This window comes from Amblyraja radiata, chromosome 16 (assembly GCF_010909765.2).
Source record: "Amblyraja radiata isolate CabotCenter1 chromosome 16, sAmbRad1.1.pri, whole genome shotgun sequence".
Lineage (NCBI taxonomy): Eukaryota > Metazoa > Chordata > Chondrichthyes > Rajiformes > Rajidae > Amblyraja > Amblyraja radiata.
The window spans coordinates 13,008,254-13,022,097 of record NC_045971.1 but is presented as its reverse complement, the minus strand read 5'-3'; the positions used below and the strand labels follow the sequence as shown (position 1 = coordinate 13,022,097).

Sequence of the window (13,844 nt, the reverse complement as noted above, 5' to 3'; positions counted from 1 at the left end):
TGTGCATTGTCCGTCACCACCCTCTTCCCCCCCCCCCCCCCCCCTCCCCCACCTCTCCTTTTGCAAATGCCTCATATTTCGCCACTTCTGAGTGATACGGGCACTGGTGTCTCTCAAATTGACTAGAGAGATACGCAAGTGGGCAACGCGACTCTTGTCATCACCCTCCACCCATCAACACTGCTGTAGCGACAGGCTAGTGTTGCTGCTGCTCCACAGTGAACAGTTAATACAAAACTTTTCCTATAGGAACAGAAGTCATTTGAATGGGATTAGCTATCACATTGAGTTAACGGAATTAGAAAAGTAAAAACAAACTTTTGGGATAAAATGAGCTTTACCATGATCAGCTTCCATTCCCAAATACAAGTCTGGGGAGTGATCGGATCCAGGTATCCAAAATGATATACAAGGCTTAGACACAAAATGCTGGAGTGACTCAGCGGGACAAGCAGCATCTCTGGATAGAAGGATTGGGTGACATTTCGGGCCGAGACCCTTCTTCAGACTACCTCTCACTAGTCTAAAGAAGGGTCTCGCCCTGAAACGTCACCCATTCCTTTTGTCCAGAGATGCTGCCCGTCCCGCTGAGTTACTCCAGCAGTTTGTGTCTATCTTCGGTTTAAACCAGCATCTGCAGTTCCTTCCTAGACATACAAGGCCCGATAGAGATAATCTTTTCCACACTACTGGCTGGGTGTATTGGAGGACAAGTGGGAACAACTTTAAAATTAGTTAAGCAATTTAGGAGCGAAATCCAAAAATATTTCTTCATTCAGAGGGTTGGAAAAATCTGGATCTCTCTTCTCCAGAACTTCCTGGATGCTGGGATAATTAAAACCTTCAAAATATTTCGATGGGTTTTTGTTGGCTTAGAGTATCAAGGGTTAATGAAGCAAAGGTTGGCAATTGGGATTGAGGCACAGATCAGTTATGACCTTACTGAATGGCAGAGCAGGCCCGACCAGCTGAATGCCTGCTCCTGATTCACACATCACGGGGAGAATAGAGAGATCAAAGTGAACAAAGTGTAAATTACTGAGAGAAGGGAGATGGAATCTGTAGAACCTATGATCACACCAATCGGTGAGTTAACCTTTGAGAAGCAATACCCAAATGTGAAAATGATTACTGCAACCTGCGGAGTACTGAATATGAACTGATGGCACGGCAGTGCTTTGAAGAAGGTGGTTCACTTCCCCTCCTTTAACTGGATCAACCAAAGTGATTGGCAAAGACCCCAATACAGTCCCGTTATCCTGGTCATCGGGGCTGGGACTCTTCTTCTCCTCCAGGGAGGGGTTTACGATACTTGCACTGGATCCAGACCCGATACATGGTCAGCTGTTTCCCTCGGTTAACCTGAAGTCGTCGATCCACCAGGTTCTGGACTTTCTTCAGGCCAGCAGATGTGAACAGCTCATCCAGTTCTCCTGGGTGATACAGTGGTACCGGTTAGGCAAGGTGATGTTGTTCAGCAACATTTTAAACAAGCCGCAGCCAATGACAGATCTTTGACATGTTACAAACAATAACTCAGAAGTTGATAAGGCTAGTTGGTCATTCATAGATAATAGACATAGACAATAGGTGCAGGAGTAGGCCATTCGGCCCTTTGAGCCAGCACCGCCATTCAACATGATCATGGCTGATCATCCACAATCAGCATCCCGTTCCTGCCTTCTCCCCATACCCCTTGATTCCGCTAGCCCTAAGAGTTCTATCTAACTCTCTTTTGAATGCATCCAGTGAATTGGTCTCCACTGCCTTCTGAGGCAGAGAATTCCACAAATTCACAACTCTCTGGGTGAAAAAGTTTTTCCTCGTCTCAGTTCTAAATGGCCTACCCCTTATTCTTAAACTGTGGCCCCTGGTTCTGGACTCCCCCAACATCAGGAACACGTTTCCTGCATCTAGCGTGTCCAATCCCTTAATAATTTTATATATTTCTATAAGATCCCCTCTCATCGTTCTGAATTCCAGTGAATACAAGCCGAGTCGCGCCATTCTTTCATCATATGACAGTCCCGCCATCCCGGGAATTAACCTTGTCAACCTACCTTCCTTAAATTAGGACATTCTTGCTCTTGAGGGAGTGCAGCATGGGTCAACACAAAGTCGCTGCCCTAGATTGCCCATTCTCTCTGCTGTGGACTGTGTCCAAGTATTTATTGGTTTTTCCAACCATTTTTGCTGAAGGAATTCCCACTACTTAAAGCATTTGACCCAAGCTCACTTCCCATTCTCTACACAAGTAATTTAAGCTGTAGAATCCTGATCTCCTGAACCCGAGGAAAGAATATTTCCCTATACAACGTCATAAAACCAACCCATCAGTTAAAAAAAAGTGATAAGTGTATAGAACATGAGCTGTAAATGTGGGTATCTTTCAATCACTGGAAAATATGACCCAAGGCACTTCACAATTAATGAAGTACATTCAGATGTACAATTGCTGTGTAATATTGGAAATACGATGGCTGCATTCTTATGATTGCATTTCTTATGCTTATGGGAATAGTTTATGTAGTGCTGTAGATGAAACATTAGGGAAAAAATAGACAGGATATTGAATGTCACACAGAAATAAAATCTTTGAGATAAATGTTCGAATGATGTTGGCTGAGCAATAAATATGGGTCAGGATGACTAGGACATTGCAGCACATTCATGGAGCACAAGAGAGTTATATTGGTGCCCTTGACAGTACTGGACCTCGGTCAACATCTAGGAACAGGTTATCTGGTTATCATCATATTGGTGAGCATGAGGTGCTAACGTGTGCAAATTGGTGGCAGTCTTTCCAACAAGAGTTGCTAGACTTGAACACAAAATGACTTATCCAGTTGCAAAGCCTTTAGTCTGTCCTAAGCGAGTCTTATTTTCTTTTATGGCTGCAAGATGTCAATGGGCAAGTTGCTTATTGTATGCAGTACTAGCAAAAGTAGGAAGAGTTCAGGCCAACTGGAAAGGATTTTAGCACACTGGATGTAATAAAGATCACACCATCAGGGACTGCATGTCAAATGACTGGAGACATCACACAACAAAAAGCTGGAAATTGAACCAAAAAACACCACACGTGTACCTTGTGTGAAAAAATAAACTCTTGTTCCATCTCCTCGAACGTAGAAATTTTCAGATAGGCAACGACCTATAATCAGGGAAGAAACCACGGCATTTAGAGATACAGAGGTTTAAAATACACAGTTAATCTCAAGAAGGAAACATCAGGGAAAAACAAAGGAACCCGGAATGGAATGCAAAACCCCGCTGCTATGTTTTCCCCCCCCCATTTTTGGGCTGCTTAGGCAGTTAGAATAAAAGAGCTCTTTGTTGCCGAGCATCCCAGGCCAACCACAGCACAGAGCTGTCCTGCTCTGGCCAGAGACTAGAAAAGGGACCCAGTGTGGAGCAGGGCTCAAGAGCTGGCAACTGGTGCAAAGATGGGAGCTAGGCAAGAAGGGAGCAAGAAGCAATGAGGGAGGCAAAGGAGAATGTGACAACTATGGAGAGTAATGAGAATTGTAAGGCCCTCTAAAGTTATCAGCACCACCCCAAGACAAAGATTAGCATACAGTCTTTAGAGCTCATTCTGTGTTTTGAGCAGCTAGGGCCTTGGCCAGGCAATATTCTGGGATGAGTAACTTGTATGAAGAATACACACCACTGGTATCTCTTGAGAAATAGTCAATGAAAGCAGGAACGGGGTACTGATTTTAGATGATCAGCCATGAAATGATCATATTGAATGGAGGTGCTGGCTCGAAAGGCCGAATGGCCTACTCCTGCACCTATTTTTTCTATGTTTCCTTGATAGCTCAAATAGTTCTGCTGCACATGAGAAAGATAGATTTTCTTTGCTGAAGAAATGACAATAAGAAATATTCACGGCAACCATTTCCATGGAGAAGTGTTATAGCTTCAATAAACAAGTCCAGATTAAGACAGTGGGCCAAATCCAAGTTGTATTTTCAAGAAATACAGTCACAACAATTTCACATCAGATAACAAAGTCTGGATTAGTTCCAACCTCTTGTGCCATCACAATTCTGAAGTTACAAAGAATTATTTCAATTTTATTTTTACAACACCAAAAAGGGCCTGTAGTAATATCAACCCATGAAGAGGTTCCGCCCAGAGTACTTACCTTTCTTAAATCGAAGCTGTGCCATGTCATAGCGCCCGTAGTCCCTGAAGAGAATCATTCCCCCTGGTTTTAGAAGTTGACCCAGCCTCTTAATGACAGCCTGCATTCTGCAGGGAAAGGAAATGGGGCAGGGTGTTAATGGATCCATGAGAGCAAGCTATGGGCAGAAACAGATTGGGTTCACGGGCCAATGAGTGGAGGAAGGAGGGATGGAAATGGGCAGAAGTGGAGGAGGGGGTGTTGAGCAGATGAGAGGAAGTTGTTGGGTTGGGGTTAGGATGAGAGAATTGAAACTATATTTGGCCAATTCACCAACATGAGTGACATGTTCTCGCACAAGATGTGGTTCATGACTACAACACCACATGCTAGGCATGGGTATGGTATGGGCATGGGTACTATACATACACAAAATGGTGGAATAACTCAGCAGGACAGGCCGCATCTCTGGATAGAAGGAATGGGTGACATTTCGGGTCGAGACACTTCTTCAGACTACCTCTCACTACTCTGAAGAAGGGTATCAGCCCAAAACGTCACCCATTCCTTCTCTCCAGAGATGCTGCCTGCCCCGCCGAGTTACTCCAGCATTTTGTGTCTATCTTCGGTTTAAACCAACATCTGCAGTTCCTTCCTACAACATGGGTACTATACATGTGTAGGAAGGAACTGCAGATGCTGGTATAAATCGAAGATAGACACAAAATGCTGGAGTAACTCAGCGGGACAGGCAGCATCCCTGGAGAGAAGGAACGGGTGATGTTTCGGGTCTCGACCCTTCGTCAGACTGATCAGTCTCGACCCGAAATGTCACCCATTTCTTCCCTCCAGAGATGCTAACTGTCCAGCTGAGTTACCCCAGCATTTTGTGTCTATCTATGGGCACTATACACATGGTCAAAGTACAGAGTACTATTTTGTGGCAGTGGTTGGGACAACAGTACTTCACAAGATGAAGGACAGTGTACTTACTTATCTGGATGAATTGCTGAGAGTACAAATATAAGGATGATGATGTCCAGGCTTTGGTCTGGCATTGGGAAGCTGGCCTGAGTATCACACAGATCTTGGACAAATGCTAGGCAACGAGAGATATCATAACCAGAGTTCAACTAGAAACAGAACAACAGTCTTTAAAACACTTGCACACTGCTGCAGGGCAGTGGTTTCATTACCAAACCTGAGCAGTTCACCTTTGTTCATAAACAAACTTAAGTTGCAAGAAATACAGCAACTTAAAGGTTAACGATATCTTGTTAAAATTACTCAATTTACCCACTTTCTTTTGTGGACTATTACTGAATCTCTATCCATCACCTTTGTGGGCAATGAATTCTAAATCCTGACCTTGGTCTGTAAAACAAGTTTTCCTTCTTTCACCTGTATTTCTTTTTCTAATCATCTTAATTTTGTATTCTCTGGTGACGGACCCTTCAGCTACTGGAATGTTTTTCTTTCTGCAGTCCATCAAAAACATTAAATAGATTTAAACAGTTCTATCAAATGAACGCCCAAACTAAATCACCCCATCTTCGCCAGTATACCCTTGAGAATGTGAAACAGTGCTGTCTTCTGCACTCTCTTTAATGTTTTCATTCTTTAATTTTTTTGTGCTGAGATTTTTGCAGAATACTCCAGCTGGAACCCAACTAATGTATAATAAAGGTTTAACATTACTTGTGCGTTCTTTGACCTGTTTAATAAGCCCACACTTCCATGTATTTAACTTTGCTAAACTTTGTGGTCGTCTTCAAAGATTTGTTCTATTCTTTTCCTCTTCTTCCACTACCTTTAAACGCATTAATTATCACATTTATACCACGTCAGTATTTCCATCACGATGTATCATTGAATTATTTTCACTTGATTATCCTTCCAATGTAGTTACCCATTTCACCCAGTTTTATAGTTTGTTCCCATTTTTCTTACTGCTTATTACACTTTCAAGTTGTATTTCACTGCAAATACAAATTATATACCAAGCCAGCAGTGATTCTCCTTTTGAAAGTCTGCTAAAAACTACCCCGCAACCTGAGAAATGCTATTCCTTGTTCAATTTTGTACCTGGTCACTGAACTTTTCATTCCCTCAGGTTCAGTTTTGGTATCAAGCCTAATAAATTGCACTTATCAAATGCCTTTTCGTACAAATGCATACTCAAAATTAGTTCCAGCCTCTTCCAGCTATCTTCCAGCCTCACTGTTACCTTAACAACAAAATTAGTATAAAATGATAAGTAGGTCAGTGATATATGGGAAAAGGCAGCAGGAGTAATTAGTTGGCTATTTCTATGCCATAGGTTTGTGTTATTTGTTTCTATGATTACAAATGATCACTCTGGAAATAATGCAGGGAAGATTTACGAGGACGTTGCCAGGACTTGAGGGCTTCTGAGCATTTGTGGTCCTTCAGAGCACTTCACAGGCCTGGCCGCTTCGACAGGGACAATCTAGAGACAGCCATCAAGGCTGTGCTCCCTGCTGATCACCAACCCCTCACACTCACCCCCTACGACGTGTACGTGGCACTGAGTAGGACTAATGCACGTAAGGCTGCTGGCCCTGACGGCATCCCCGGGCGCGTGCTCAGGGCCTGTGCTGCGCAGCTGACAGACGTCTGGACTGACATCTTCAACCTGTCACTTGCCCAAGCAGTTGTCCCCACGTGCCTTAAAACCACCTCCATCGTGCCAGTGCCAAAACACTCCACTGCGGCAAGCCTCAACGACTTCCGCCCAGTTGCACTTACCCCCATCATCACCAAGTGCTTCGAGAGGCTGGTCCTGGCACACCTCAAAGGCTGCCTACCCCCCACACTGGATCCCTATCAGTTTGCCTACCACAAGAATAGGAGTACGGAGGATGCCATCTCAACGGCACTTCACTCTGCCCTCTCCCACCTCGACAACAGAGACACTTACGTAAGAATGCTGTTCATCGATTACAGCTCAGCATTCAACACCATTATACCATCTAAACTGATCACCAAACTCGGTAACCTGGGCATCGACCCCTCCCTCTGCAACTGGACTTTCTAACCAACAGACCCCAGTCTGTTAGGTTAGACAAGCACACCTCTTCAACCCTCACCCTGAACACCGGCGTTCCACAGGGTTGTGTGCTGAGCCCCCTCCTCTACTCCCTCTTCACCTACGACTGCACACCTGTACATGGTACTAACACCATCATCAAGTATGCAGATGATACAACGGTGATTGGCCTCATCAGCAACAATGATGAGTCGGCCTATAGGGAGGAGGTCCAGCGCCTAGCAGCATGGTGCGCTGACAACAACCTGGCCCTTAACTCCAAGAAGACCAAGGAGCTCATTGTAGACTTCAGGAAGTCTAGGGGCGGCACGCACACCCCCATCCACATCAACGGGACGGAGGTGGAACGTGTTTCCAGCTTCAGGTTCCTGGGGGTCAACATCTCCGATGACCTCTCTTGGACCCATAATACCTCAACTCTGATCAAGAAGGCTCACCAGCGTCTCTTCTTCCTGAGGAGACTGAAGAAGGTCCATCTGTCTCCTCAGATCCTGGTGAACTTCTACCGCTGCACCATCGAGAGCATCCTTACCAACTATATCACAGTATGGTATGGCAACTGCTCTGTCTCCGACCGGAAAGCACTGCAGAGGGTGGTGAAAATTGCCCAACGCATCACCGGTTCCTCGCTCCCCTCCATTGAGTCTGTCCAAAGCAAGCGTTGTCTGCGGAGGACGCTCAGCATCGCCAAGGACTGCTCTCACCCCAACCATGGACTCCTACCATCCGGGAGGCGCTACAGGTCTCTCCGTTGCCGGACCAGCAGGTCCAGGAACAGCTTCTTCCCTGCGGCTGTCACTCTACTCAACAATGTACCTCGGTGACTGCCAATCACCCCCCCCCCCTACCAGCGATTTTCTGGCAACTGGTAGCCCAATACCCCCTTTTAATCAGGACAAAATCTCCCCCCTGGAATTCCCCAAAAAATGTGGCACCTAGGTTGGGTAAGGAGGGCGATCTTGACCTCATCGGGACTTCCACCGATTAGCGGGTCAAATGTGCTATCTGCGGCTGGGGCTATGGACCTCCGGTAGATCGGCTCCCATAGATGACTTACACGGCCGATCAGCAGAATGAATTTGCCGCCGGGGCTGGGACTCTGGAACTCAGTCCAGCCGGAGTCAACAGATCGGTTCCCATAGCCGACTTTGCAGGCCAGTATCTCAGCTCCCCAAGACCATGACATCTGTTGATCCGGCACAACGGATAATCCAGAAAGGCTCTGGAATCAAGGAGGCTGGAAAATCCGTGGTGGACCTGTATCAACAACACTGGACCTTCCTCTTTAGTTCTTTTCAATGGAGACGTGTAAATGTTGCTTCTGTCCTGGAGATGGCACTGTTGGCACAGGCAACTGTTGGGAGTCTTCAAAACAGCATCAGAGAGGGAACATGTCAGTCACACGACCATTTCCCAGCAATTCCTACACCAAACGCAAGTGAAACTTTCTCTGACTAAAAACTTGGAGATCTTCACCTCTGGTCACCCAGATCACATTTGCACCATCGTGTCTTTTATTCAGGGTAGAAGGATCAAGAACAAGAGGACAAGAGGTTTAAGGTGAGAGGGGCAAGATTTAATAGGAATTGAGGGACAACTTTTACACTCAGGCACTCAGGTGGGTGTATGGAACAATCTGCCAGAGGTAGTAATTGAGGCAGGGAAATAACAACATTTAATAGATACTTGGACAGGTACATAGATAGGTACGGTTTAGATGGATATGGACCAAATGCAGGGAAATGGGACTAGCTTAGATGGGACATCTTGGATGGCAAGAGCAAGTTGTGCCAAAGGACCCGTTTCCGTGCAGTATAACTCTATACAAAGGTTAGCTTTATGCAATGAGCCTATTTACCGGCAGCCACCTCCAGTGACAACTACATCTCCCAGGAAATCCCATACAGTAATCCAGGAACAGAATCACACAGTCTAAAATATTTAATTTCCACACACCTAGCAGGATCATCTTGCTCCAAACAAAACATAAAGTGCTGTAGTGACTCAGCTGGATAGGCAGCATCTGTGGAGAGAATGAATAGGCGACATTTGGGTCGGGACCTTTCTTCAGAACCGACCAGAAATATCACCTATCCATTCCCTCCATAGATGCTGCCTGGCCAGCAGTTACTCCAGCACTTTGTGGGTTTTCCTCGAGATTTGAACATCTGCAGTTCATTGTATCTTCATCTCGCTACATATTTAATTATCTTGCTCAACTGGGTTTTAAGTACAGATAGATTCTACCATTTTTAAGAGAGCTTCAGTGAGCATTTTAATTCTGGTGTGATACTGGCATCAACTGACGTAAAGGTGTAACCACATGCAGAGGGACGGCAAACTGCTCTAACACATGGCTTGTGTGTACCACCTAGTCAATGCCATGCCATACAGATCAAGCATCTTCATGGATTACTGTTAGCAGTCTTTATTTGCCGCACCAATTTTGGCGGAACATTTTCTCCAAACTGTTCAAATACCTGTTCAGCTGGGTGAAGCAGTTTTATGAGCTGATACATCTTTCCTTTAGGGTGTAGCGACCAGTTTAATCCTATGCCAGCACCCAAAGTCCAAAATGCACCCCACAATTGTTGCGGACCTATTGTGAAGTCAGATTAATTTCCGATAATCAATAAGTAGTAACTATTTTGAGGTTTATGCCAAGATGATTACTAATGGCATAAATGAATGCACTTGGATACACTGGACTCACAGAGATAGACTTACAGACCAAGCTGAGAGCACAATCTCACCTTGACAAGTTCCACAGCAGTCGAGGAAAAGTCACAGCAGTACACAAACAACCGTGGATCACTGTAAAGGTACAGAGAAGAGTTAGTCATTGGCACTAAGCAATGCGAGCAACCTGAGACAAGCATTCTTACCTCCGCTGGCTCCTCTTATAGGAACAATGCTAAAAAAAATTGTGATTTTTTTTTGGTCCATTTTTCAATGTTGCTAACAATTTTGGGGATTTTATTTGTCCATTTTTCAATGTTGATGATAGAAACCTATTAATGATTTTCACCATTTTAACTCAGATTTTTAACACCCAGCTGGGTGCTATAGGGTTGACATGGACACACACTGAATTAGGTTTATATTGCTCCAGACAGACTTATTTTGAACTATTAGACATCCGGAATGTACCTACATTTGTTGTACCTACAGATTTGTCCAATTTCCCGGTGCTTGATTTGACAAAGCACAGGAATGAGATGATGCATCACCTCCAGCACCATCAGTCCGGTGACCAAATGATGTATGCAAGGTAGAAGTGGTATCCTCACGGACAATGGGTGCAATGCAACGGCCCGAGTACAGAAAAAGAACTGCGTAATCAAATTTACTTGTGAGGTTTTGCAAAAAGGAATATTTTATCAACTAATTTTTGCACCATCCCTGCTCAGTATTGATATGGCGCACACTTGCAACCTCTCATGCAAGACGGAAGAATTTTTTAAAAAATTCATGAAGTCTGATGGGATCTTTGTGGCACAGAGGGATAAAAACTAATTAAGTTGAATTAAATATAAATACACTTCTGATTAAATATCATTGATTTGAAATGTTTAAGAGCCTATCCCCAGAGATAATAATTGACCTGAACATTTTTTTCTTTTTTTGTAGTAAGACTCCATGACACTAATAATCTGACACCATGAGGATTTGGGTTGTTACCAAAGTGCCAGATATTCTGGACTATTTGATGTAATTCCAACTAATACACCAACACACTTTCAAATTCATATTTGTAATGCTACACTGCAGAATAATACATTTTCCAGTGAGCCTGGCAGGTTTACAGGGAGCAAGAAGAGTGGGTGTGCTTCATGGAGCACAGGAACTGGGGAGCTGATAGAGATGGCATTAGCTGTAGATTAATGGATGATCCAATACAGTAAAAACTACTTACTTATTAGTTTGTAGAATGGGGAACACAGTATTTCCAACTCCACATCCAACCTAGCAAGGAGGGAAATAAAGAAGTATTTGACACCTATTTTGAAGGTAAGCACCACTGGAATCTTTTTTTGTGTGGAGAGCCAGATTAACAAACTTCATTACATTTGAGGACCACTCATCTTAAATGGCATGCTTTAGCTTCACATCAGCTCTTATGCAAGATAAAAATTCCAAAGTTAATTCAACATCTAATTTTTCAAAACTGAAAAACTCAAGAGCTTCATCCTGAAACGCCCGGAAAACTTTCCCTGCACCCTTTCAGAAGGACCTGCATTGTTCCTGAAGAGCGATATCCAGGTTTTCCCAGCAATCAAGTTTAGGTCAAAGCAATGGTATTCAAAAGTTTAACACCAATTACCGGTAGTTAAAACTTAACCTGGGATATTACATAAAACAAAGAATCTTTGATGAAAGGAATAGTCAGCTCTTTACTAGGCTACTAGGCTCTGGTAAAGAGCTGATTTTTTTTCAAAAAGGAATTTGGTTATCATGGTGTACTCCAAGTACAAGTTTGTGTGTATGAAATTACATTTGAAGGGTACAAAAAATGTACCTGCTTGATGTGGATGGAAACACTACAGTTAGCTGGTAAAATACAGTAGCATAGCAGTCATCCACTAATTTGAAGAAATCAATTGTACATATATCAGAGAATCGTCTAAATCAATGAGAAGCTTCCCACCTTACCTCTAGTATGTGGAATGTTGCTGAAGCTCCTGTGCAGTTGGTATTGAGTAATTGCTTCTGATTCAGTTTTGTCTGAGTCTGCGTTGTATTCCCTGAAGTCACATCCACAAGCCTGTCTTTTCTTTCATCGTCTTTTAAATTGAGAGTATTGACTTGAAGATTATCCTGCTCCTGCACGCATGTTACTGACTCGTCTGAACATTGCTGGGGGCAACATTGAGCATTCTCAAAGTTGCTGTCACAGCAGTTTCTGGAGTTGCTCTGATGTCCTGATGACGAGCTGGCTTTGACCTGATCCAACTGGAAAAATATTGAGTTGGGCACCAGCTCCGGAAATTCTGTAAAGAGCCAGTGACGGTCTTTGAAAAATCTGTTCTCATGGATTTTGTAGAAGTCATTCCAGTAGTCGTTAGCTCTGTTCTCATATTCCGCTGTTTGCAAAGGCATGCAAGAAAGGAGTTTTTATTTTAGTTAAAGCCATTTCTGAAGCAGATGTTACCACACAATTTATACATTAACTTACACATTTTGCAATTAATACTAAATGTGCTATATATCTGTAATGTTGTTCCAAAAAATATATAAAGACTACATTGGTAAAGTAAGTCAGTTGACAAAGAGAAAAACAGGATTTCCAAACCTTTCAGATACTGGCAAGGAATTAATAAGCTCTGGAGACTGGGTACATAGCCTTCTTTACCTTGAGCACATGGTTTATGAGACCATGAAGTGGAGGAACTCCAACCACTGATAGAATAGAGACACAAAATGCTGGAATAACACAGCGGGACATGCAGCATCTCTGGAGACAAGGAATGGGTGACGTTTCAGGTTGAGACCCTTCTTCAACCTGGTCTGAAGAAGGGTCTCGACCTGAAATGTTACCCATTCCTTCTCTCCAGAGATGCTGCCTGCCCGCTGCATTGCTCCAGCATATAGCACAGATCAAAAATCGTGAACTGGGATTAGCCTTTGGAGAGGAAAATCTGATATGATTCACTAGTCTGAAGAAGGGTTTTGACCCAAAACGTCACCCATTCCTTCTCTCCAGAGATGATGCCTGTCCCGCTGAGTTACTCGAGCATTTTGTGTCTATCTTCTGTTTGAACCAGCTTCTGCAGTTCCTTCCTACACACAATTCACTTACCTCCTTTTTCTGAAGACAGAGTTTCAGTACAGTTTTCTTCAACTTTCTTCCTGGCAGTTGCCTCCTGTTCTTCAGTCCACTCCACATTATCCCTATGGAAGAGGAGGGGGGAAAGAAACAATTAACCTCTGTACGCTGATCTAAGATGGAATAAGAATGCAAACATCATTAAACGTTCATAAGCAATGACATGGCCAATGCCTCAGAAGAATTAACGACCAGAATATGGCTGGGGAGCATTCAAAATAACCCTCGGCGAGTTGGTCTATCAGCAGGTGGGGTGGTGAGAGATGTTGAGTGATCCTGTGGCTGGTTGGGGGTGGAGAGGAGAAGAGGGATCCGTAGTGAAATAGGTATGGGAGAGGGGGGAGGGAGAGGAGAGGGAGGGGAAGGGGAGGGGAGGGGAGGGGAGGGGAGGGAGGGGAGAAGGAAGAGAGGTAGGAGGAGAGAGGGTAGTGGGAGTTTTTCTTTTCTTTTGTTTTTTTCTGGGCTTTTCTTTTCTTTTCTTTCCCTGTTCCTTTCTCTTCTTTTCGCTTCTAGAGGATCTCTTTCTTTTCTTCTTCTTTAGGGGGGAGGGGGGAGGGGGGAGGAATCGAAGTAGATGATCTAAGTGAGTGCGGGAAGACGAGGATGCCAAGGCAGGAGTGGAGGAAAGGAGGCCGGAGCGGACGCATTCTCCCCTCATGTCGGACGAGCATGTCTGGGTCCCGCGTAGGGCGGGGGCGTTTACCAGGCGTTGTGCTGGAAGACTCGGGCCGGGTCAGTCAGATACCGACTCCCGAACTGTGGTCGCAACGGAGCGGAGTCTGTCTCAATGGGCGCCGCCATGATACCGCAGTGAAGCC

The 13,844-nt window shown here is 44.3% G+C and overlaps 1 protein-coding gene across 1 annotated transcript; it reads right to left on the bottom strand.

The window, feature by feature from the left end:
* Positions 1–546: 546 nt before the first annotated feature.
* Positions 547–13,844, bottom strand: mettl2a (methyltransferase like 2A). The gene is made up of 9 exons (XM_033035109.1): positions 13,730–13,844; positions 13,000–13,091; positions 11,853–12,283; positions 11,116–11,165; positions 9,953–10,013; positions 5,123–5,262; positions 4,151–4,257; positions 3,089–3,154; positions 547–1,433 (listed from the first exon to the last, which is right to left on the bottom strand). The coding sequence occupies exons 1-9, from the start codon at positions 13,825–13,827 to the stop codon at positions 1,264–1,266; spliced, it is 1,215 nt and encodes a 404-aa protein (XP_032891000.1). The 5' UTR covers positions 13,828–13,844; the 3' UTR covers positions 547–1,263.

What these genes read in the sequence shown, in the direction of transcription:
- mettl2a (XM_033035109.1), bottom strand. Translation starts at nt 13,827, where the DNA reads ATGGCGGCGCCCATTGAGACAGACTCCGCTCCGTTGCGACCACAGTTC. An exon ending in CTGCTGTGGAACTTGTCAAG is followed by an intron (nt 5,263 to 9,952) that starts GTGAGATTGTGC and finishes TTCTGTTTCTAG; the next exon opens with TTGAACTCTGGTTATGATAT. An exon ending in TCAGCAATTCATCCAGATAA is followed by an intron (nt 4,258 to 5,122) that starts GTAAGTACACTG and finishes CTTTCCCTGCAG; the next exon opens with AATGCAGGCTGTCATTAAGA.